The following is a 19,511-nucleotide window of genomic DNA, read 5'->3' as shown; positions in this document are numbered from 1 at the left end:
CCATTCCGGACACATGCTGACTGCATCCCCGTCTCACTCCACTCCCCACCCCCAGGCCAGGAAGACAGTGTGTGTACCCCATAACCACGGCTGTGGCTTCATGTGCATTTATTCCTTTAACCTTCATAACAGCCTGAGGAGGAAGGTTCTCTTTGCATCATCTCCATTTACAGATGGGGAAACCAAGGTTCAGAGAGGTTAGGGATGCCCCAAGGCCACACAGCCGGTGAGTTTCAGAGCATAGATTTGAATCCTGGCAGGTTGGCTAGACCGTGCTGGGCTTACCTGCCAGGCTCTGCCAAGGCCTCAGGCTCTCCAGCGCAGAGTTGGAGTTTTGCTCTGTGACCCATCAATCAATGAACCCCTCTGCCCCAGGTTGCCCAGGAAACGTGGGTTTAAATGTAATGGCCACTGGCTGGGGCCGCCTCCAGGACACCGTGACAAGTGCAGAGCCAGGTGCTCAGGTTGCGGTGTGAGGGCTGCTGAGTTTGGGGTGTCAGAGATGAGACTGGGGGACAGGTCAGCATGGAGGCTAAGGAGGCCAACAACTGGGGAGATGCCCTGGCATGTGGGGAGTCTGCCGTGGTGCCCTTTGCCCTGGGGATTGGGCTCACATCTCTGGCTGCCCCATGATGGGGCAGAAATTTTGCTCATAGAGCAAAAGGTAGAACCATGTAGGCTAGGATGCTGCCTTGTGGAGGGTCCCCAGACTTGAGGTACATGTGGACAAGGGGATCCCAGGACCCTCAGGAGGCCTCTGAACCTTGGGCAATCTGAGATACTGATCTTGCCCCAAGAAAAATTCTGGTAAAGTGATAGGTCCATCTCAGTGGCCTTGATAATACCCAATGGGGAAACAGCAAAGAGGGAAATCAAACTCCAGGTTGAGATGTAGTGAGGTGAACTGGGGCAGCTGAGAGTCCCCTGGACCAGCAGACACCCCAAAGGCAGAGGGGATTGCCGAGGTCTGAGAAGCATGTGTGATGGCGACCCCTGCCCCACCCCCAGCCCTGGAGCACTCCCACTATGCTGCAAGCCTGTCCTTGACCTCTTTACATCTACCTTCTCCTTAAGTTTCCCCTGCTCCCCCTCCCCTCAGCCTAGGTTCTCCAAGCCGGTGTGCCACTGTCATAGGATAGTCCTTTTCCTGGTAAGAAAGTGTGATAGCTGCAATGTCTAACGTTGGCATTGACACTGGTGCCCCCTGGAGGCCAGTCTGAGGGTCAGCAGGGCCCTCCTTGAGCTTTGGAGTTCTGAGGGAAGGGGTTGAAAGAGGAGGGACAAATTCTCTGGATTTAGATGGATTTCCTAATGGGGAGATGTTTTGACTGACAGATCCCCAGGAAATGTTGAGGAGCTGGTACAGCACAGCCAACATCTGAGCTGCGGCCAGCTGTGTTGAGGGGCAAGATGGGTGGAAGTGGTTTCCAGAGCTAAACGGTGATTTATTTATATGGAGGCAGAGGTTTGGGGATCCTCAGGTTGGGGAGCCCAGGTCAAATCCCCCCTCTTGGACTCATCCCTGACTCCCGAGCTTGATCTGACTACAGTAGTTCAGCATCTCCCTGCCCAGGTTGGTCTACACATTCTGACCATCATAATCCCAGCACACTCTGGGTTTTCCGGGGCTCTCTGACACTAGGGAGGCCAGCTCCATCTCCCTTAAACCTCTTCAGTCTAACCTGGGTCCTCCCCAAGTTGCTGGCTGCTGCCAATACTGTCCTGTTTTCAGGCTCTGGGGTGACCAGTCCTAATTCCAGTCCACATGGAGGAAGGGAAAAGTCATGAGGGCTTTACTAGGTGGCAGGAGCTGAGGACAAACAGGCACGTAGGAGTTCACCAAAGGAGAGAACGGCATCCAGACAGAAGTAACATGTGGACAAAGGCAAGGAGGTTGTGTGTCAAATTCTGGGGAACTCAGAATGTGCGGGTCCATTCTGGCCTGAGTGCTGCGTTCTGGGCAGGGGCATGGCATGAAAGTGTCACAGGCCAGGGAAGAGCTGGGTGATGGGCTTTAATTACATGTGTCTTTAGGAAAACAAACAAACATACCAACAACTAGGACTGGCATCGGACTGGAAAGGGGTAGGGGGGCCAGGAGGTCAGGAGACAGCTGGGGTGAGGAACGGGCTAGAGTCAGCCCAAGGGCTGGAAGGTGGGCCCAGCCCCTGCAGCCTTTTCTTAGACCTGAGGATTTTCCATCATCAAAACTGGCAACAGGGCAGCCAGATGGCTCAGTTGGTTAGAGTGCGAGCTCTGAACAATAGGGCTGCTGATTCAATTCCCACATGGGCCAGTGAGCTTCGCCCTCCACAGCCAGATTGAAGACAATAAGCTGCTGCTGAGCTTCCAGACGGGCAGCCGGATGGCTCAGTTTGTTAGAGTGCAACCTCTGAACAGCACGGTTATCGGTTTGGTTCCCGCATGGGATGGTGGGCTGCGCCCCCTGCAACTAAAGATTGAAAATGGCAACTGGACTTGGAGCTGAGCTGCGCCCTCCACAACTAGATTGAAGGACAATAACTTGGAGCTGACGGGCCTTGGAGAAACACACTCTTCCCCAATAGTTTTTTTTTTTTTTAAAAGAAAGACTGGCAACAACTTCCCCAGCCCCCGTGACAGCAACTTCCCCACCCCTAGTGACAGATCGGCTAGTATAAGCTGCTTCAGCCACAGAGTGGAATATTGAGTGAAATATTGTTCAACAATAAAAAGCTGTCTACAGAACATTTGTAAAGACATTATAGATATTTTCATACACGGTGCTACTTGAAAGTGTAAACTGAGGCAATCCCTACAGAGGGCAATTAGGCAACAGCTCTCAAAATTGCAAATGTCCAGAGCCTTTGACCCAGCAATCCCATTCAGAGGAACTCATTTTAATGTGTGTGTGGGAGGGGAGGGGGAAGAACCACCTGTGATTGGAAAGGATCTACATGTCCATCCATAGAAGAACATAAATGAGTGACAATACATCCATCTCGTAGAATACTATATACAGTGAAGAAAAAGGAACAAACACTCAATATGCTGATTTGGAACACTCTAAAATAGATTGGGGAAATAAAGAAAGATGCAGAATAGTAAGTAATCTACCTGCGTGCAGAGAAAACACTGAAAAAGAATTTCTACAGATGTATTTACTTGTATATTATAGAATAACTGGAAAGACATATGTATAATAAGCTGGAAACGGACATTGTGGGGAGAGGAATGGACAGAGTGGAGAGAGATACCCACTCTCATCAGATACCCGTGTTTTGAATGCTGCATCCTACGGATGTTTTCCTTCTAAATCCAAATTTCTCAAACTCCTTGGAGGTGTGTTGGTGAAGTCCTGGCAGGCTGGCGCCAGGGATTGGGTCCCCTCCTCTGGTAACTGGCCTGTCGCAGCTCTGCTCAGGTCCCTCCTCTTCTTGACGCCAGCCCTGTGTGCAATTACTGGGCAGACGACTCCCTGCGCCCCGTACCTGGCTGCTGTGCAGCTTTGGACGCCCACTCAGAGGGCTTCCCCTTCCCTATCCCCTTCCTCAGACCCCTGAGCCTAAACAACGGATTCCCCAGAGCTGTCTCAGGCAGGTGGGTATGAGCTGTCCTCCCAGGGCCGCCGCCGAGCCACCCGCTCCACACCTCCTTCCTCCGCTGGTGCCCCAGCCACTTTAGCCTTGGCAGAGCTGGGACGCTTCTGCACCGCCCCTCCGGAGCAGCACGGTGAGGGGTCAGAGCCGTCCAGAAAAGGCGGCGCTGACGGCCCCGGGCCGCACTCCTGATTCCCAGCCTCCTGCGTCCCACCCGCCCACCCTTTGGTCCTGCTGCCGCTGCCGGGGAACCCGGGGCGTGCAGGCGTCGGGAGTGCGCGCGTCCACCCGGCCCCGCCGACTCGATCTCTGCAGCGGCTGGGCCTGGGCCCACGTAAGAGACATGCTTCGGCCCCTCGGTGGCCGCCGAGAGCCCTGTGCTCGGGAGAACATCGGGAAGTGTCAGCACTTTCTGGGACCTGAGCACTCTAGGTCCTCCACGCCCACCCCACGCTGGGTCCACCCTCCCTGTGCCCTTTCCCCACGTGCTGTCTGCCCGGCCCCGCCCCACGCCAGGGTCTCCCTGGGATCCCACGGCTGCCGCTCAGCGTGGGGAGCTGCAGCGCCCGGGTGTAAGCCTGGAGAACGCGCCGCAGCGGGGTTTCGGCCTGAGGACGCCGGACCAGGGGCATGGAGGCTGTGCCTGAGCTCTGCCCTGCCGACTGCGCGCGTCCCTCCACCCACCCGGTTTCCTCATCAAGGCGAGCAGGGAGAGCGCCCCGACAGGGAGTCGGCCGTGGTGGGCCGGGCCCGCGGCCTGTTCTCCCTCTGACTCGGGTCCGCGCCCCAGCGCACTCAGGCTTCGCTTTCACAACACGCGGCAGATACATCACAGCCCCTTGACTGACGGAAGCCTTCCCGAACCTGCCCAGGGCTCCACGGCGCCCCCACCATCGGAGCCATCGTCACCGCTTCTGCACCCGGCGCTTTCCAGGGCAGGGCTGAATCCCCCGACCCAGCTCTAGCTGCACACCTCCCGGGGAACCAGGGCGTGCACGTAAGTCGGCAAGAGCAGGGTCAGGCCTTGCGAGGGAGCTGGGGTCACCGAATTGGCCAGAGGAGTCTCCCAGAAGCCCAGCAGGGTCATCGTTTTTTTTTGTTTGTTTGTTTTGCTGCAGGGTGATATCTCAAGATCAGGGTGCACATGTAGGAGCTGCCCCTCCTACATGGGGTAGGAGCCGACCCCATTTCCAAGGGCTTCCCTGCCACAGAGGAATCCAGCCCAGGATTGCTGACCAAAATACAACTTTTCAAACTGAAAGTATTCTTCAAAGGTGTCTCCAGGAAATTGTTCCAGAATGATTTGAGTTTTGGTATTTCCATGCAAGACAAACTTTTCTCTAAAATTCTACAGAATCCTGCAAGTGGGAACCAGGGAGTGTCATTTCCAGAGGTTTCACCACAAGATTTGTACCTCTCACACATAGATGTGGGAACAGAGCTCTAAGGGGGTGTCAGGGAAATCGGCGGTCCCCCAATACCTCATTAGCTACCTGATGGTCCACAGAGTTCATCTGGAGGGCCATATACAGACTACAGATAGGAACAGAAGAAAAGTACTTAAGCTGGAGGAAAAACAGAAAAAAGCCAGACAGATACCATGCCCGGCTCTGGGATGAGGCTGCTCATTTTCCATGACTTCTGCTTGAAACCATTCAACTCTGGCTAGCGTGTGCTGAGCAAATATTTAACAGAAGCCTTTAGATATGGGTGCCCGTGAGGGAAAACATCCAAGTTGACCTTGATGGTGTAAAGCATGGCAACTATTACCTCATCCTCAGGAGGCCGAGCCTGAACACCAGCGGCTTCTCTTCTGTAGCAAGGCCCCGAGGGGCGGAAGGGCTGGTCCTTCAAGACCCACTCTATTTCGGGTCAGTAGCGGGACTGGGCTGCAGGACTTATCTTCAGTGAAGCACCAGTGTGTTGCCAGGAACTGTTGGGAGGCTGGTGGGGGCTGAGCGCCTCCGGGCAGCACTGAGGAGACACCGAAACACCAACGCCGCTGCCGCCACCAGCTGATGCAAGTTTTATTGAGACAATGTACAAACAGGCCATGGAAACAAGGGTTTGATGTGCCAGGACCAACAACGTAACATGGAATACAAAAATAAAAAGGCACTAATCTGTTAAGAAAAGACACTCGATGTTTTCTAAGAATATAGGTCATTTAATACTGTTAATTTTATAGCACAAAATAAAACAAGCTATGATCCCCAAAAATAATTTTAAAAGCTTACACAGAAAATATTATTGCCTGAAGTTTATGATCTTTAAGTTACAGGTCAAAAGAGTTTTCTGTTGTTTTTGTTGTTTGAAAACACACAGTGAAGACTGTCAGAAGCAAGGCCACTGTTCCTCCTGCAGAGACAACGACCCTGTCTCAGAGAACTGTCTTTCTACTCCTTCAGAATATACAACTAGCTCAGTGTCCACACTGACAGCAGTTACTGGGACACTGATCTCGGGTCCTAGAGGGTGGAGTTTGAGGCAGAGCTCAGTGGTGTCCACAGAAAGCATTAGTCTTAGGTACTGTGTTAAAACAAGAATTCACTCATTTTTAAGAGGTTAATGAACATAATATTAAAGGATTAAATTATAAACACCTGGCACAAAAACATATCATCCCTTTTCAAAAATAACGTGTTCATAATCCTCTGAGCAAACATTACAAGAGCAGTGGCCGTCTGCTTGGCCTGCCTTGTCTGTAAACAGCTGTAAAAGAAAGTTAGCACAGTGCCAGGGAGGCTTGAGCTCCAAGGGGGGAGCAGTTGTCCTTCCTCCTTTCAGTTTCCCAACCATGAGTACAGGTGTCTCGTCTGGGCGACCAAAGTCGTCAAATGGCAGGCAGCCAGTCAATGCGTCCTCCTCTTCGCTACCATGTCATCAGGGGGTACCACACCGCACAGAAACAAGGATGATTCCTGCGTTGGAAGGTCCTTCCCAGGATAAATAAATTTTGAATCAAACTGTCAATGCCCTTTAGGATGTAATTTGTTCACTTCCCAACTGAGTTAATTTAACATTCAAATATTTTCTTAAATGACAAAGAGCAGAGCAGAGCAAGTAGCAATAATGGACAATCTTAAAAGAGGGAAGGCAGCTCCTCTGGAAGATTCACACTGCTTTCTGAAGCAGTTTCCCAGCCCACTGGGGAACCCAGGCATGAAGCTGAGGTGGGGGTAGTTTTCTGTATATTTAGTGTGAAAAAGAACTTCCCTGCCCGATTAAAAAACTAATAAGGTTCTAAGTCAAAAAGGTCCTACTTTTGGCACGTATCTTGAGAGTTCAGAACTTAAGGCTCAGCTTATTTTAGGATCCGAGTCTCCTGGGCAGTTGTGGAGACATGGCTGCGGGTGCAAGTGATGAGCAGACTTACTGGGAAGCCAAACCTGATTCTCAAGTGCTCCACATGCCACGGAGTCTTGCTATATTGGTCAGCAGATACGGCTGAAAGGGAACCATGCTTTCCAAAAGGGTCATTTACTTCTTATATTTGGAGCCAACCACTGCCATAAAAGGTGCCAAGCCCCTTTGCTACATTTAGTTTAAAAAAGCCTTATGGTTTGTGCCCTCTGTGAACAAGGCACATATTCCACCTTCTGCAAGACACTCTCCTCAAGTACTGAGTCACTGGCTGAAAAGGCAAGTGCTGTTTCCAGGCAGAGTGTGGGCATCCTGTCACACACGTGTCACTTGTTGTGGGTGCCAGATCAGGCCTGAATTCCAAACAAGAGGCAACTGCAATTGGACGGGTACCTTCCGAGCCAGAGGTGACCCCAGTTCTCACTGATTAGGAAGAGCCGGTTGCTGTCTTTTTCAGGAAAACCCCAGACGGGCAGCCACAGTGATAGTTTTTCCAACTGACCATCAATTTTGTCACACAGGAGCACTCTCAAGATTCTTTAATGTGGCGGTTGGTTACCTGCCTGACAGAATACTGATTTAAAAAGAGAAATCGGAGAATTGTTGTTTTGCTGATTCTGTCACCAGAATATATTGCTGTAACCCTCAAAACCTAAGATCCTTGGGAAACAGGGCCATGGTTGTAGCAGATGTTCAATAAATGACACAGAGCTGCTCATTAGGTGGCTGCTACATCTCTCGGTCTGCTGCATTCCTTCTCAGTGAGGCCTGTCTTCGTCAGTGTCCAGAATATAGAGCAGACTGAGAACTGCAGGCAGGTTTCAGAATTCTTGTGTGCTAGAGCCAGCAGACAAGGAATCAGTCACACATCGGTACCAGCCTGCTTGTATCAACAGGCCTCTTTCAGCTAACAGGAAAACTGGAACATCAAACTGGCAAACGGTGAATGATAAACTGGTTAATGGTTCCCCCTAGTCACGACGACATTAGACGTCAAACGCATTCACACATCCCCAGGGCCTGCATTCTCTTTGCTTGGGAGCATGGCGAGCACATGGACAGTGGAGCCAGGATGAGCCGTACCGTCTTTCTCTGGCAGCCTGGCGAGCTTGGGCGGGGGCAGAGAGGACTGGGCTTCAGAAAGTAGAATTTAAAGATTCATGAATGAATTCAATGATTCTATGAACGACCTCACTTTTTAAAGAAACTTGAAGTCTTATACTTCAAGTTCAACTTGTATAAACTTGAAGTTCAACAGGTACATTCTCTGAAACACGACAGAAAATCAGCCAAGCGCCCCACGACCACCAATGCCCCTGTCACTGGCAAACAAGGTAAGCACAGGTTTTCCCCAAATCGCCCTCCACGTGTTGCTGCTGGGAACTACACAATCCGAGAGGCTAACCACATAGCGTGGCACACGACTGCTGATTTTTGTGTGTGTTGTTTGCTGCATGGCAAAACAAGATACTGTTGGCAACCAAGACAATAAAGGCCTCTACTTCAGGGTTTTTGTTTGGTTTTTTTTTTCATATTCCTGTAGTTACAACAGCTTCAATTTAGAAGCTCAGAGGCTTGTGCCATTCCTTGTGATAATATAAAAACCCAACCTGCTACTTAAAAACCTGTTAGAATACACAAGTCTAATTAAGTCTTCCAAAATCAAACCAAAAGGAAAAAAAAAAAAGCAAAGCCAGATTTAGGGAGTTTAGGACAGAATTCCCTCGTAAGGGTCACTTGCTCTGTTCTTCCAAGGAAAAACAAAATGGTGACTGAGCCACTGCTTTAAGGAACAGCAACGTGAAATGTCTCGCCACAGCCTCAAGCTTTCTCTCATGAACATGGCAGAATCAGTCACAAGTACATCAAACAGGGTGGTGATGAGAAGACCCTTTCCTTGTCAATTCTCTTCACTTGTGTGCTTCCACCAGTATTTCCAGTTTATGATCCAAAAGAACTCTAAGATTGGCTCCTCTCTGACAATTATGACTATGATACAGATGCCGACGCAGCCACTGTGTGCATTCCAAACGTGTATGAGTCCGCCAGTCTGCAGAAAGCCGGACGTCGGCAATGCAGTGTAACTTGCCTATGCGACAGATGCTTTCCCACTCAAAGGAAACTAGGTATGGACAGGGAGAACGACGAAGCAGCAGGAAACAGGGCAACATCAATCACTCATTTTCATCTGGGTTTTGAGGGTCAAAGATTTTGACATGCGTAAAGGGGAAAAGCCCTTTGCGCCCATTCACTTCGCCTTCCCACTGGCCATTTATATTCATCCTTGTGACTTTCACAATGTCACCAACCTGTAAAGATGGAGAAAGAAGACAAAGTCAGCATTTTCTCTGCAAACTAAAGAAAAAAGACAGTTAATATTAAATCACACACACTGTCTTATCCAAAGGAACCTATACATTTTTTTAGGACTCAACTCATCTTTTCCAATGCTGAAACTCAAGCAGTGCCAAAGATAAAAGGTACTACCAATATTAGCCCAATGTGCTTCTCTCCAACTAGCAAGAATGTGTGTTAAGCGAAGCAGCTCCAGAGCACAAAAGCAGTCTTTTTCTCTCTCCATATTGGCTACTAACTCCAATAGGACACAAATCTGACTCTGAGTTATGTCACACAAAAAAGGGTGTTACAAAAACCTCTAACAGTTAGTCCATGGCCCAAATACGAGATCAGGCATTTTTAAGAAAGCACCAAGAAATAACTCCTTTTACGTGGGGATTGGAACCACGTTTGCGTAGGTGACTGAGTACCTCTACATATGCCTCTGGGAAGCAGACAACCTATTAGGTTGGTGCAAAAGTAACTGCAGTTTAAGAGGTTAAAAAATTACAATAACGTCAATTACTTTTGCACCAACGTAATAACATTTTGCCAATGTATACCAAGTTCGTGAACTTGCTAGTTTTTCCCTGAGACCACCACGTATCAACGTAAGGGCTCAGGCTGCAAAGAGCAGGAAGGCTGGGGGAGAAGGCCCAAATAGCATGGGGAAGGAAATGAGCCCCTGTGGAGCGTGCTGCATGGGCCTGCGATTCCACTTCAATGGCACTGCGAGTCAGGGACGTGCCCGGGTGGTCGTTTTCACATTGATGTGCACCTGCAGGGCTCCTTCAGCCATGTTGTCCCCAACGTATACCAACTTCCTATAAGGTAGGCGGCAGTAACAGATCCAGAGGCAGGCGCCCTCCCCAAGGTCACAGGCTGGTCCACCAGGAAGCAGGGGTACAAAGCTAGGCGCTCCCAGTCTCGGCTGCCTGTGTCCTTGCCACCTGGCACTGGCACCTAGGATCACTCAGCCTCCCCTCCCCTCCTCTCCCAGGCTCCTCTCACCAAAACACCCCCTGTCCTTAATGTCCTATCTTTGTAACTTCCCTCTGTGAATGCAGACCGGCTGCTGTGAGTTTCCAACCGTCCCATCCTTCATTATTTAATTTTATCATTCTACTTGCTCTCTAGGATGCATGAGCCCACACATACAGAACAACTTGTGACTCCCCAAACCTACTGAGAAAAAAGCCTGCAGTCACTACATTTCCACGGAAAACAGCACTATTACCAAATGGAACTTCTCTGTCTTGTGGAAACTAGCTTATTCTGAGTATTCACCAAACGACAATAAAAAAAAGAACTTTATCCCCCGAGGCTCCCTGGTTAGAACACAGTATAAATTCAGTTAAAAAAAAAATTTTCCCCTTTAAATTCCCTGTCTGAATTCTGACTCATACTCCTTTACTTAGGAGAACCACCAATTCAACAACTGTAAGATGGCTTATAAAGAGTTATTCTGGTAATTAATAATTAGATTTCAAAAAATGAAAAGTTCTAAGACAAAAATAAAATGTACTAGATATGCATATGAGAAAAACAAGATGTAAAAAAATCAACTGCATATATTTATAAATTAAATGATCATGGTTAATGTTACAGGCTCAACTGAAACACCCAAGTTGAACAATTAACATCTGAAGCTTAACAACCAAGAATTCTATTTTTCAGACTCGTATTAAAAATTAAGTTGTAGGGGTGGCCGGTTAGCTCAGTTGGTTAGAGTGTGGTGCTAATAACACCAAGGTTGCCGGTTCGATCCCCACATGGGCCACTGTGAGTTGCGCCCTCCTTAAAAAAATAAATAAATAAATAAGTTGTAAAATACTTCAGTGGAAAATATCACAACTAAAAAGACGTGTTGTCTTGCTTTGCCTTAAAAGGAAATACAAATTTGGGAGAGAGAGTAAATTGATTTACTATAAGAATTACGTTTTAAAATATTTGGGACATACTAAAGACTTCTGAAATACAGATTATTTTAAGATCAGTGCTTGGAGTCTAAGTATTGCTCCCTCTCTCTCCATGTCACAATGTTTTTATTTATAGATAGTATAAAGAGAAATGTCTTTCTTTCTTAAAAACATTTGGGATAATCACAAATGTTTTGATAATTATGAAAATATTCATATTCTTTGAAGCAGATCATAGATTTAGTTTTCATAATTTGTATATCCTTTTCCTACTGTACAGAAGTCGCAAAACAGGAAAACTAATTATGATCACATTTCTGTTTCTAGTAGAGACACTCTTCAGGTCTGCATATCAGGAAATCTCTATTGTGATGAGAACCGTGAGTTATAGTAGACTTTGTAGAAAGCACGTAGCTGGAAGCTGAAGTTGAGGAAAATCTGGAATCATGACTCGTGTCCAATCTAATCATTTCAACCCATTTTTTAAAAAGGACTATTTCAGTACAAACATAAGGCATTAATAATGAAACTTATTTAACACACAAATAAAATTCAGGCTTAGGTGAGCAGCGAGAATCCTGCTGCAGGCAAGAGCTCCTCAGATAGTACAAACCATGGGCCCCTGCAGCTGGACCAGCCCCCCGGTTCCCCTGAGCTCTGCACTGCATCTCCTCTAGGGTCTTGACCTCGTTAAGCCTTTCAGTTCAGAACCTGCTGTCTTGTTGCTGGGAGAGCAATGAGGCCATTGAGACGAGGAGCGTCACTGTCCTGATTTTCTCTCCAATTGATGATTATATTCTTTCCTTATTTCCTTTTCACCTAAGAAAACAGACTGCCTCTTTATTTTTAAAATAATGAAATAAAAACTCATGGATAGAAAACTGAGATCATTCCAAAGTAATTTCTCTTTACTGTTAATTACAAACACAAAAAATATCATTAATGGATTAAAGTAAACATACAAAAAGCAAGGACAAGTAAGGGTGTGTGGATGTACACCTGCACAGGACCCAGTGAGGAAAGAGGAGGGGGGTGGGGCAAGCAAACACCCAGGGGGCCTCTTCTGTACTAAAGGACAATGTTCCGAGGGCACCTGGGCAGTCTGCAGGCAGGCACGCAGACCCAGACGTCAGATCGGGCTATGATAAGATGTTAAAGAAAAAAGGCTAAGGCAAGAATGAGCTGAGACTTAAAAAAACACACAAAAAAACAAGAAAACTGAAACTACAGTTTTGGGCTGATGGATACGGTTGACAGGATGACAGCATCAATGGCTTCTCCCTGTGACTGAAGTTTTTGTTTGCCCACTCATTTGATGTCCTATAAAAAAAACACTTCGGAATCTTGTCTTTTATCTATGCCATTTCTATCTTCAACTAGATTCCAGATGCTCAGAGAGCACACATTTTGCCGCAAGTTTGTAATCTTAGTCTGCCTTAGCCAATGTTTGATAAATGTGGAAGAAAACAAGTCTCACCTTCCCCAAAACGTGGCCCTGGGCAACCGTTCCCATGTTTTGGATGCACTCATCCCTCCAGCCAGGGGGCAAGGAATATATTCTGACCTCCTGTTAATGCTCCCGCCTCTGGTTCTCCCCAGCCTCTCACTACCTGGCTCTGCCCGCCCAGCTCTCCCGCCCTGATCCCCCTTCCATCACCTATGCCACCCCAGCCCAACCAGCCAACTCCTAATCACCCTCCTCTCCTACAGCCAGATCTTACCTACCACACTCTGGCTATTGCTACCACCGTTTCACCAAGGAACTCCTGATGGCTCACGTCAACAGCCTGAGTCTACTTCTCTACTTCTGACCCTCTATGGCACCCGAAATGGGAGACCTCACCCACCTCCCTCATTCCCCCACTGCCCCACTCCTCTTTTTGTGGTCTTCTATAAAATAACCCTGCTAGGTGGGCACCTCCCATTGGTATTGGAGGAAAGCAAGGCTCTGCGAGGTCAGGTCAGGTTCCTTACTTATGCTCCAGGATTCTGGCAGACCCCCCAAGGAGACTCCATTTGGCTCCCCCATGTCCACTTCCCCACCCCCGATACACACTAACATGATATATCCCTCTCTGAAGGAGGGAACTTGCTTCGCCATTTTGTACTCCATGTCACAGGTTTCTTAAAAACTACTTTCCAGAGAAATCTGCAGAATCAAAGAAAAGAGAGAAAACTATGGGGTGCAGTCCCCCACATGCCGGGCAGAGATGGCCGAGCAGAGGAGCATGGGTCAGGAGGACAGATGTGACAGGCACAAGCACCGAAGGACAGTAAAAGACAGACCTTGCAGCAGCAGCCGCCGCCGCCACCACCACCACCACCACCACCACCCAGAATGGGTCACCGCTCTGCCTTTTAAACCCACCACCTTTCTCCGTACAAGAGCAACGGCCAAACTCCCGCCTTCAAGGATCTGCCTGATCTGGCTCCTGACTCTTCCCATCTCTGACCTCATTTCGTGTCCCTCTTTTCCTCCCCTCCAATCACACTGGCTTCCTTTCAATTTCTCAAACTCGCCCAGCTCCTTCCCAGATTTGGGCTATATAACAGATGCCAGGACATAATATGCTGGAAACGCAGTTATACAACTCTGTATCTTAAGATATTAAAAAATCATGTTCCAGGCTGCGGTCCAGAATCGCCAAGCTGGTCCTAAGAAACCTTGGACCTCTGCGCTTCTTTTACAGTTGAAGAAACATAAACAACTCTGACCCAAATCAAACAAATCCCAAGGATAACACAAACCCCCTAATAAGCACCTTATAAAGCTGCACAATGTGCAATGAAAGCAGGAATGACCTCCAGTGGTTGTCACCATAGATGGGGTATTTATTTTGCTCAGAACACTGGGCTAGGCTCTATACTGTGTACTTAGAATACAACTTGAACATTAGACCTACCAAAAACTAAGCTCTACAAGATGTATGCTATCTCTTGTCTGCTTAAAACAGGTACAAGGTGGCACAGGTGCAGTGGTTTGTGCTATGAACTCTGAAGCACTGGGCAGGACTGGACTGATTGAGGTCCTGGTCCTGCCACTCTTAGCGACTACATGGCCGTGGCAAACTGCTCACTTTGTCCAAGTTTCGGTTTCCTTCTGACTCTGAAAGGTGCCTGCAATAATTAAAGCAAGTACTACATGGGAATTGTTAACCAGAACACCTGACGAAGTAAACAGTAGATGTTACGGGAGTGGAATTCCCGAAGAGCACCCCCATCTCCACGCTCATGTCCCCAGATGGTCACTGCTTCTGAAGCACTTTCGAAGAATTAGCATCAGCAGGGAGAAACACTGTATTCAAGTGGGTTTCCAACCTTGTTAACTAACAAGGGTCCTTTCAAAACTGATGGGATGGGAAGGACGCCACGTTAGAACAAGAGGAGATGAGGGGCAGGCCTGCAAACTACTGTGAGGGATACTAAGCAACTGAGGAAGACGATGGAAAGATGAAGAAGAGGGTGAACCGAGTACTAAAAACTGCAAAGAACATGCAAACCTCATGCCTTCCAATTAACTCGTAATTCTGATGGTCTTTATAATACTTTCCACAGGATTCTACCTAATCAATTTAATAGAATTTATTGCATATCTGTGGGGAAAATGAGCAGCTCAGTTCTTCTCCTCAAGGAACGGCTGTCTTCATTGTAGGATAGACAATAAATAACCCACTGTCCAGACATGGTAGACGCTCAATGAATATTTGTTAATAAAAACAGTTTATAAAAAGCAGCAAGTAGTAGAAAAACAGTACTGAATCAACAAGGAGCTACTGCTTTGACTGAGGGAACCACACTAAGCAGAGATAGGTCAAGGTTCAGCCTAGGAAGAAAGAATGCCTGGGAGACTGATGGCCCCCTGGCCATTTAACGCATCATTCTGGCCTTGCAGGAACTCTCACTTGTCAAACATAGCACTTCGGGGACCTCCTGCTGTTTCCTACCTTAGTCCAGGCCCTTCCCATGGGGAACAAGTCCCAGAGCTCCAACACAGAAAAGTGCCCTGGCGACGTTACGCTGCCTGCTGCCCACAATTATAGGCCTGGCTGTGGACCAGCTTCTTCCACGTCTCTACTGAACGGGGCTGGCTCAAATTCTTCCCAGTCATCTTGCTGCTGCCCTCATCACTCTGATTCTGGTACAGCGCCCTTCCTTTGGCTTCACGGTAGGACTGAGCCCAAAGAAGCACTTGCTTTGGAGGAGACATCAATCTTGAAGTGGTTGGTATCGATCAACTCAGTTCAAGGAACACTCTAAGCCTGGAAGATGTGACTAACCCTCATCAACAGATCAAGGAGCACACATAACCTTATGCTTCATCTGTACTGATTGTGACCCTGTGACAATCCTAACCGTTATTAGAACTGCCACATACTGTCTTTGTGCCGGGCTGCACTTGGCCCTTGGGGAACGCACTCGTTAACCCTACAATTAAGCACACACTGGTAAGACTGGCCAGCCCCATTCTTTGTGCCTAGTGAGGACTACGCAAGAAGGCAAGAGTTACACGTGCTGCCAACAGTTTCTTATAGCTCTGCTTGCCCAGTATGAACACAACAGCTCTGGAAATAATTCTACTGCCTGACTTCTAGCATTTGATTCAAAGAGCAGTCAAAGCCCTAGAAGGCCCAAGACCTGGTTGTCACAGCAGCTTTATGCTTCCCCAACCAGCCTCTGTTCCCCACACTGACATTTTGAGAATGCAAACCCTTAGGTTACATAAAAATAAGATCCAGGGCACAATGAGTTACATTGGAATCAGAAGTTTTAACTTGGGTGACATGAATGGGTCTCAGAAATCAAAGAACACCCTGAAAGTATATGCAGAATTGTATGTAAATGCGTTAATGTATGTTGTTTTTCTGGAGAAAGATACCACAGCTTTCACAAGATTCTCAGAGGGGTCCATAACCCAAAAAAGATAACAAAACAAAACAAAAACCCATGTCCTACAATCACCAGGCAGTTTTCATCCTGCTATTTGTGACTTTCACTTGTTTATTCAAATCAACAAGTACTGAATATGTACGGGTCAGACCCTGGAAGGATACAATGAGAACAAAGCAGACAAACAGCCCTGCCCTCAAGGAGCTGCCTGAGGCCTTCACCTGTGTTAACATTTTGCCTGTGTTCTTTGTGCACCTGTATGAATCAAAGCTACTGGAGCTGGAGGCTTCCGAGGGCCAGGACCGTCCTTGTCTGTGCCCTAAGTCCTTGTCTGTGCCCTAAACCGCAGTCAAGTAGCCGCATGCACTCTCACCTACAACCAGATGCCGTTTTTAATACAGAAGACTTAGTCTCTTCCTTGAAATTCCTATTATCTTTCAGGACAGTAACTTGGTTCGAGAGGGCTGCTTACTGGTTAACACTTCCTATGAAAACATAAGGATTTATATTTTAGGATGGGCCAGGGCTTAAAGGTATCATAGACCAGTATGGTGTGATGCAAGAGAATTGCGCTATGGAAAGGAAGAAGTAAAACTATCTCTATACGCAGATGACATGATCCTATATATAGAAAATTCTAAAGATTCCACAACAAAGCTATTAGAGGTAACAAAATTCAGCAAAGTTGCAGCATACAAGACCAACACACAAATATCAATTGTGTTTCTATACACCAGTATTGAACAATTAAGAATGCAATTCCAGGGGGTGGAGGGTTGTCACTGTGTGAGGGGTGTAAATGTCTATTATGTTGCTTTATACACCTGAAACTAAAAAAAAAATTTAAAAAATGCACTGCCATTCACAAAACCATCTAAAAGAATAAAATCACTGGGAATAAATTTAGCCAAGGTGAAAGACTAGTAAAACCAAAAAATTACAAAACATTGCTAAAAGAAATTAAAGAAGACTTAAATAAATAAATGGAAAGACATCCTGTGTTCATGGATAGGAAGACTTAATATTATCAAGATGTCAACACTACCCAACATGATCTACAAATTCAAAGTAATCCCCATCAAACTTCTAACGGCCTTATTTTATTTTATTTTTTTGCAGAAATGGAAAGGCTGGTCTTCAAATTCATATGGCATTGTAAAGCACCTGAATAGCCAAAACAATCTTGAAAAAGAACAACAAAGTTGGAAGACTCATACTTCCTGACTTCAATACTACGCAAAGCCACAGTAGTCACAACGGGTATTGGCATGCAGACAGACACACATAGACCAATGGAATAGAATTGAGAGTTCAGAAATAAACCTATCTATCAATTTTTAAGTGTACAATGGCCAATTGATTTTTGTGCCAAGTTCACTCAATGGGGAAAGAACAATCTCTTCAACAAATAGTGCTGGTGCAACTGGATCCCTACATACAAAAGAAAAGATTTGGACCCCTACATCAAACCATATACAAAAATTAACTCAAAACAGATGAATGACCTAAATGTAAGAGCTAAAATCATTAAGACTCTCAGAAGAAAACACAGGGGTAAATCTTCACGACTCTGAATTTGGCAATGCATTCTTAGATGACATCAAAAGCATGAGTAGCGGGGCCAGCCCGGTGGCTCAGGCAGTTAGAGCTCCATGCTCCTAACTCCGAAGGCTGCTGGTTCGATTCCCACATCGGCCAGTGGGCTCTCAACTGGTTGCCAGTTCGATTCCTCGATTCCCGCAAGGGATGGTGGGCTCCGCCCCCTGCAACTAAGATTGAACACGGTACACTGAGCTGAGCTGCCGCTGAGCTCCCTGATGGCTCAGTTGTTTGGAGCTCATCCTCTCAACCACAAGGTTGCCGGTTTGACTCCCCCAAGGGATCGTGGGCTGCACCCCCTGCAACTAGCAATGGAAACTGGACCTGGAGCTGAGCTGCGCCCTCCACAACTAAGACTGAAAGGACAACAACTTGACTTGGAAAAAAGTCCTGAAAGTACACACTGTTCCCCAATACAGTCCTGTTCTCCTTCCCCAATAAAACGTTATAAAAAAAGGAAAAATACAAGAACTTTCTAAAGAGTCCTACTTTTGACAGGTATTATGATTAAGGAAAAAGGCACTTTCAGTGCAGAAGTAGAGTCAATCAAATTCCTAAGACTGGGTGCTGGTAAGGATAACTGACAGGACATAAAAACAGAGGGTGGAGGAGGAGCCTGTCGTACTGATGAAATGCCCTGAGAGACTTATGAAGAAGCCGAATGCGAGCTTGTGGCCATCTGACAAGCCTCTGTGAGAAAGGGCATCACTGCTGGAATGTGACCGGAAGGAGCCAGTGGCCCCATGACACATTAGGGAGGCTCTGACTCTGGCCGGGTCTCCAGAGCTGAGCTGGATGCTTCGTGATGAACATGTACACTCCTGACAGCACGTATGTACAAACTACAGGTTACTTAGCTACAGGAACTCGTGGAGAATCCTTGAGACATTTAAAAAATACAGCTGGTACTACTGAAACCTAAATTTGCTCTGTAGACAACTTCATCTCAGTAAGTACATAGAAGAAGCGATGCAGAAACTGCAAATGTGAAATTTAATTCTGACCAATGACGCAAAACCAACTGGTTGAAGTAGAAAACTAAGAATTCCAGACCAGATAGTCGTGAAGGAAGTGGTACCATTGGCCTTAAGGATGCCAATTCAAAAGATTTTGAGACCAGATGTAATCTAAAGACTAGGAGTTTTGAAATGGGGAGAAGATAATCCAGAAGAAATTTGAACAATACAATCACAGATGACCCCAATGGGAGTGTAGAGTAAGTATCTTGAGAATGCTGCTAGGCTCACACAAAGAACTCTGAGTCATAAAAAGAACATGCACCAAAGATGAAAAGATGTTCTTATATTGATAAGGACAGACACCTGAATATTGACTAAACACACTGGCAAACAGGAATGAGTCCAATAGTGGTCTCTTGCCATGGAATTACATCACAGGACACGGGCAGACCTACGAAGGATCAGGTTTCTTGGTTCTGTTAAAACAGGGATGATGGCAAATTCTATAAAATGTAAAAGGTGAGCTTGAAATCAAACCTGCACAAAATTCTGGATGCAATTAGCAAATTATTTACTGCTTTATGATGATTTAGAATGAGAAATGAGGTGTTTGGAAGGCAGCATGGACTCAACCAAGTACAAGTCACGCCAGACCACAACCTCACCGTCTTTTTTTAGATGAGACATAGATCAGGAGAGACTGCAGAAGAGGACTTAGTACAAAGATCTGGACTGTGCTGTTATGGAACTGAGGAGGGTGGGAATCAATATGCTAAGAAGACATAATTAAGATTTTAAGATTCAGAGACTTGTACAGACAGTGTAAGACCAAAAAGGAAACAAAAAAACAACCCAAAAAACCAAAAACC

General features: G+C 46.8%; 1 protein-coding gene across 1 annotated transcript in view; it reads right to left on the bottom strand.

The window, feature by feature from the left end:
• Positions 1 to 5,581: 5,581 nt before the first annotated feature.
• Positions 5,582 to 19,511, bottom strand: part of CRKL (CRK like proto-oncogene, adaptor protein) — a 28,807-nt gene continuing 14,877 nt past the window's right edge. Inside the window, exon 3 of the mRNA XM_081036678.1 lies at positions 5,582 to 9,250. Within this exon, the coding sequence (XP_080892804.1) occupies positions 9,116 to 9,250 (135 nt within the window). The 3' untranslated portion in view covers positions 5,582 to 9,115. The remainder of the gene's footprint in view (positions 9,251 to 19,511) is intronic.

Source organism: Rhinolophus hipposideros (assembly GCF_964194185.1).
Source record: "Rhinolophus hipposideros genome assembly, chromosome: 24".
Classification (NCBI taxonomy): Eukaryota; Metazoa; Chordata; class Mammalia; order Chiroptera; family Rhinolophidae; genus Rhinolophus; species Rhinolophus hipposideros.
This window is presented reverse-complemented; position numbering and strand designations above follow the sequence as displayed.